The sequence below is a fragment of the Sminthopsis crassicaudata genome, chromosome 2 (genome assembly GCF_048593235.1).
Source record: "Sminthopsis crassicaudata isolate SCR6 chromosome 2, ASM4859323v1, whole genome shotgun sequence".
Lineage (NCBI taxonomy): Eukaryota > Metazoa > Chordata > Mammalia > Dasyuromorphia > Dasyuridae > Sminthopsis > Sminthopsis crassicaudata.
The window spans coordinates 566,509,400-566,515,541 of NC_133618.1; the positions used below are offsets into that span (position 1 = coordinate 566,509,400).

Here is a 6,142-nt window from a genome sequence, read left to right on the forward strand (position 1 = left end):
GCCATTCCACTGTTGATGGGTATCCCTGCAGTTTCCAGTTCTTTGCTACCACAAAGGGAGCTGATAAAAATATTTTAGAACATAGAAGATCTTTTCTCTTTTCCTTAGTCATCTTTCAAAACAGACCTAGTAGGGGTGTTGCTGAGTCAAATATGATAAGTCTTACAAACCACTGGACAGAGGAATTGGAGTTGACAGTCAAATTTAAGAAATATTGGCAAGGGGCTGCTAGGTGGTGCAGTGGATAAGAGTACCAACCCTGAAGTCAGGAGGACCTGAGTTCAACTCTGATCTGACACTTAATACTTCCTAGCTATGTGACCCTGAACAAGTCACTTAACCCCAATTGCCTCAGCAAAAAAAAAAAAAAAGAAAAAGAAATATTGGCAAGAGGAAAATAATCAAAGTTGATTGTTACCTAAAAAAGAAAACTCTGGTTTTAAACTTGGATTCAAACAAACATCATAACTTCTACTTTCTCCAGTTTTCCTATTTTCTTATCCATTTTTTAAATGGATCTTTATGAGAATGTCAAGCATAAGTTTCCCTAGCTTAAGAGTTTTGTATTTAAAAAAAAAAACAACTTTATAATATTTGAGTTGGAATGATCATTGTCACTTTCTTTATAGACTCCTAGGAAAAGTGACCAGAAGCCTCAGACTCCCACTAACAGAATTCTAAGGAGATCACCTCGAACACCACAGATGGCATATCACACTCCAAGAAAACAAAGAAAAACTACTTCAAAACATAGATCAACAAATCAAATAGCTTTTAAGAATTCTACAAAAGATCTTTCATCTGACTTAGAAGTTACATCACTATCTAAGGCAAAAGTAATCCCTCAGAAGGAAAGTTCCCTGCATAAAGAATTCTCCTCTCCTCTTGAGAGAACTCCCCAAAAGCCAAGAAGCCAAACACCTGAACTTTTAGAGACTCCTCCTTGGTCACTTCAGAGGAATTCCAGTCTAGCCAATATTTCATGTCCAGTCGCCCAGTTCCCAATTACTATCCAGACCACTAATACAAATTATCTTACTCCCATTAAACACTCACAGAAAACACCTCAGAAATCAGCAGCATCTATATCTCCCAGAAAATCTGGTCAGGTAGTTGCAATGACACCTCTAAGTCAGAGAAACCAAGACCCAAATGTTCTCATACATACACTTTCTCAACCAGTGGAATACTCTAAGGAATTAAAAGATAAAACTGTTCAAAGCATAAAAACATCAGGGAATTTGGTTGCTGCATTCATGCCGCCTATTTCTTCCCCCCAAAAAAACCTATTTAATTCTCCACCACATGATGCTTCAATAAAGACTCCAACTAAGACACCTTTTGTGGATTCTTTTTCTCCTACTGGACATGAAGAATTTGGTTGCAGGATTCAGAAATCACCAAATATGGCAGTCCCATCTCATGCCAATATCTCTACTCTCAGGAGTTCAAGAGTAACTAAACCTATTAACAGTCTGCCTCCACCACCTTCCAAAATGAGGAAACATATGAGTAAAGACAATTCCATCCTTGAAAGAAATTTCCCACTTTACCAGTTCAATACTTCTGATGGTTCTACAGTTGAACAAAAAGATTTGGCAACTATAGAATTATCCCCTAAAAAGGAGCAGGAAAAAGTAAATCTTTCTCCTCCAATTTCCCCCAAGGAGCACTTTCACCCTTCAGGGTATGAATGGCTTAATTCCTCTCCTCTACATACTACCCAAAATGTAACAGAATGTCAGAGCAGTGATAACTCAGAAACTTGTGTAAGACCAGCTGAAGGGTTAAAGAAGGCTCTTAGTTACAAACAACTTTCTACACCTAATGAGGTGTCTTCTCCACTGAATAAGCCTAAGTCTCCTTTGGTACCTTCTTATGCCCTGCGTTGTACTGCAGATAGAAGGCAGAGACAAGCTGCAGCACGGCTTGCAGATCCGAAAGCTTCATCTCAGCTTTCAGAAGATCATCTGAAAGTGATTTCTGTTAGTCCTCCAACCTATGAGGTTGAGCTGGAGATGCAAGCCTCTGGCCTACCCAAGCTTCGTATTAAAAGGGTAGACTCTGTCAATGCTGAAAGCCAAAAAAAGATGGATACATCTCTGGAAGGAGAGAACATTCCTGATCTTGGGTGCTTGTTGCACCAGGGTAAACCTAGCCAACTTGAAGCTACTTATGTCTCACCTCCATGTCTTCATTCTTCCCATACTACCCCAGGCAAGAGTGGGGGACAGATGTATATCTGTCAGTCTTATACTCCAACTCACTTTCCCTCTAGCACCCCTTCCCCCTCCCCAACAGATGTTTGGGTTCCTTGGACACCATCTCCCAGGCACAAAGGGAAGACCACTCCTGATACAATCCAAGACTGGCCAAGAAAAAAGAAGGCAGTAGACAGCAATACTAATTCTTGTGGTGGGAGAAATGAAAGAGGTTTGGATCTCCTAGGAAATATATCTGAGATTGAAGAGGAGGGAAAGGAGAGAATTTTTGAACAGGACACGAGCAAAACTCCTATCTTGGGGGATTTTGAATTTGAAGGAGTATGTCGGCTTCCGGATCAATCACCTTCCAGTGACTGTGAGCCTAGGCCTGAGGACAGTTTTTCAAAGGGACAATTTGGATTATTCTCTAGGAAAAGACCACTTTCCTCGAAGGAGGAAACTGAGTACCAAACTAGAACTTGTGGCAGCCAAAAAGGAAATGAGATACTTTCTGCTGATAATGAAATAAAGGAAGAAAGGAAATCTCCAAGTAGAAGTATAAGACAGCCTTCCTCCATGGGGGATGATGAGGTATTCATTTCAGGTAAATATATTCTTGAGGTCTTTTGTTTAGTTATTGTTGGGAATTATGCTAAGTGAACAGGAATTTTGGAAGGTGAATCCTTAGAAAGATGAGTTGCTTATTTTTTTGGTTTGTTTCCAATGTCCATGGCGGTATGTAGTAGCATAGTTTTATATATTAAGCAAATATTTTTCAGGTGCCTGGTGTGTGTCAGATACTGGGCCAAATGATGTATTTGTGGTGTGATGTTTCTTTAGGTTCTACCCCACCTAACTGTGCTGTGAGAAGTCTCTCTGCCAGTGGTCTTCGGGCACTGACCCAGTCTCCTCTACTGTACCAAGGAAAAGCACCTTCCTTTCAGCGAAAGGATATTAAAGGTAAAGGTAACTTGTAATTTTTATTATTGATCAGCAAATTCTAAGAACTCTAGCCTGTGTCAAAACTATGACCTTTTTGTGGCTGCCAATCCAATTCAACATTTATTTTATTTTGGACCTGTGATTTCATCAATATAGGTAACTCCAACATGGAAATATTTGAATACCTCATACATAAGGAACTAAATTAAGTTAGCTCAGAATTGTCAGATAAAATGTTTTTTAAGGAGTTAAGGAGGAGAGAATGTTTTTAAACATTCTAAAATATTTATATTTTTATATACAGTCTATGATGTTTTATCCTCATCTCAGAAAAAGCCTCCTAATTTGGATTTACAAGCATTTTTATTATAAAACCTCTTTGCTTTCCAGGTACTTAGTCTTCTAGAAAGCATAAAAGTAGAAACTGACCATTACCCTCCAAAAAGAGTTAGGCTGGATAAGTAAAACACTTTTTTTTTTTTTTTTTTTTTTTTTTTTTTTTTATTTTATATATATATATATATATATATATATTTTATAATATTATCCCTTGTATTCATTTTTCCAATTTACCCCCCCTCCCTCTATTCCCTCCCCCCGACGACAGGCAATACCATACATTTTACATGTGTTACAATATAGTCTAGGTACAATACAGTGTGCGAATATCACTTTCTTGTTGCACAATAAACATTAGAATCCGAAGGTACATGCAACCTGGGCAGACAGATATTAGTGTAACAATTTTCATTCCCCTCCCATGTTTCTTCTCTGGGTGCAGCTACCTCTGTCCATCATTGATCAACTGGAAGTGAGTTGGATCTTCTTTATGTTGAAGATTTCCACTTCCATCAGAATACATCCTCATACAGCATTGTTGTTGAAGTGTACAGTGATCTTCTGGTTCTGCTCATTTCACTCAGCATCAGTTGATTTAAGTCTCTCCAGGCCTCTCTATATTCCTCCTGTTGGTCATTTCTTACCGAGCAATAATATTCCATAACCTTCATATCCATAATTTTTATTGACATTTATAATGTCACCATTTTAATAATTATACTATTCATTCTAATGATAAGTAGTATAGTATAGTTGACAGAGAACTGACCTAAGGGGTCAAAAAAACTAGGTTCAAGTCTAGCTTCTGACACATTCTGGCTCTGTGATCTTCTTCAAGCAAATTATTTAATATTCTCATTGCTTCTGGGCAACTCTTAAATTACAGAACAATTACCAAAATACATTTATAGAGGGAATATCCTCCTCGAGTTCCTTACATTAATGAAATCTCAGGTCTGGACCAAAAAATGGGAGAAGGGAATCTGGTTTTTTTTTGTATCTGCGGATCTGACTATTCTAAACAAGATCGCTTTTTTTAATCCCTCCAGAGAAGGGATTTTCTACTACTTGCCTGAGGAATTAACAACAGTGTTAACACTGGATAAATAGGATTTTTTCTCTGACTGTAGTGACTGGGAATGCAAGAGGTGATAAAGACTTAAAACTATTGAGTTATAATTTGGGCCATTCTTTTGTCTCTAAAAGAAAGCACTAAAATTTTATAAATCATGTAAATTAGCTTAAGCCCATAGTTCTCAGCCATTAAACTGAAAGTTAAGATTAGGAGAACTGAAAAACTTAACTTATACCATTGTTGCTTGGCTTCCTTTTAATCTTTATTCAAGACTGAAGGAGCTAATAAAATTAAATATAAGTTCTTTTTAAAACTTTCTTGATCATCATTATATCTACTTCCATTACTTGGTGGCTTAATTCTAAATCTTTGCCTTTTTACAGATGAAGAGATGGATGTATTTCCTAATGCAGACCAAGAGTCTCCTTTCAACATAGCAATCTCCAGGAGACATCCTATTAATAGAACTTATACTCGGAAAAGGCTGCTCAGCTAGTTCAATTGGGTTGCAGTCACTTGGTTATAACCATTACAATTTTGTCCAAGGCCACTTTGGCTGGCACAACAGGAAGTCTCTAATTATCTCTCTTCAGTCCAAAGACTTGATTTTCATCAGATGTTTTGGACACTCACAGACTTGTGTTATGAATGAATGTGTGAAATAATACCAGAAAACCCTATTCATCTTCTTTGGAACTGAGCTGAGAGATTTCTGCAATACTTGTGGCCCTTTAAAAAGCTGGAGACAGGACCTTTTTAAATCATTTGAGAGCATACAGGGCATAAGGGCAGAGAAAGCCAGATAGAAAGGTGCTGAGAAATGGTTTTAAGCCTTTTTTTACTGTTCTGTTTTCTGTTACTCAGGCTAGAAAGTTTAGGAGGTTATTACTTCCTTAATTCAATTCCTCCATCATTCTTTGCTTCACATCTCACCCAAGATGGAGCAAGTAATACTGTGGGATCATGAAGATATCTAATGTGGCAGAAGAAATTGTCCACATTCCCTTTGTGTAATATAATAAATTGTTACTTGAAACACTGTGGGTTCAACATACAGACGGAATATCATATGAAAAAGAGCAATGGCCATGAGGGCACTCTGTTTCTATCACTTATTATCTATGTGACTTCAAGCAAGTCACTTAACATCTGTAACATCCACAATAGCACTCTATCAAACAGGACTGTGATTGTCAAATGAGAGAACTATCAAATGACATAAATGACAATTTAGAAGCAATATTTCTACCAGGTTTCTAATCCTCACCATGACTGGACTGAGGTTAGTTGTGACCATCATCTAAATTTCTTGATATTAAGGCAGAGTAATACATTTTGAAAGTCACATTTTCATGTTTTAGAAAGCCTTAATACTTTCTATCTTTAAGAAAAATGTCTATGAATTCAAAAGAGTTTATCTCAGGGATAAAATTACTTTTTCTCAGTTTATAGATGGATTTGCTAATTAAATCTTTGGTATGGATTGGAAGACAACTTAGACCTTAGCTTTAGCTCCATACTCACTTATACTTGGATATCTTTACCTGGGCTAAAAGTGTCAATTAAGAAAAAAATTCTTTTT

At 37.1% G+C, this 6,142-nt stretch overlaps 1 protein-coding gene across 2 annotated transcripts in view; it reads left to right on the plus strand.

Moving 5' to 3' along the window:
• Window positions 1-5,599, plus strand: part of TICRR (TOPBP1 interacting checkpoint and replication regulator) — a 39,388-nt gene extending 33,789 nt beyond the window's left edge. The window contains exons 20-22 of one of the 2 annotated variants that reach the window (XM_074295138.1): window positions 630-2,808; window positions 3,045-3,164; window positions 4,944-5,599. In XM_074295138.1, the coding sequence (XP_074151239.1) occupies window positions 630-2,808; window positions 3,045-3,164; window positions 4,944-5,056 (2,412 nt within the window). In that variant the 3' untranslated portion in view covers window positions 5,057-5,599. The remainder of the gene's footprint in view (window positions 1-629; window positions 2,809-3,044; window positions 3,165-4,943) is intronic. The other variant, XR_012487018.1, reaches the window with a different exon arrangement.
• The last annotated feature ends 543 nt before the right edge of the window (window positions 5,600-6,142 follow it).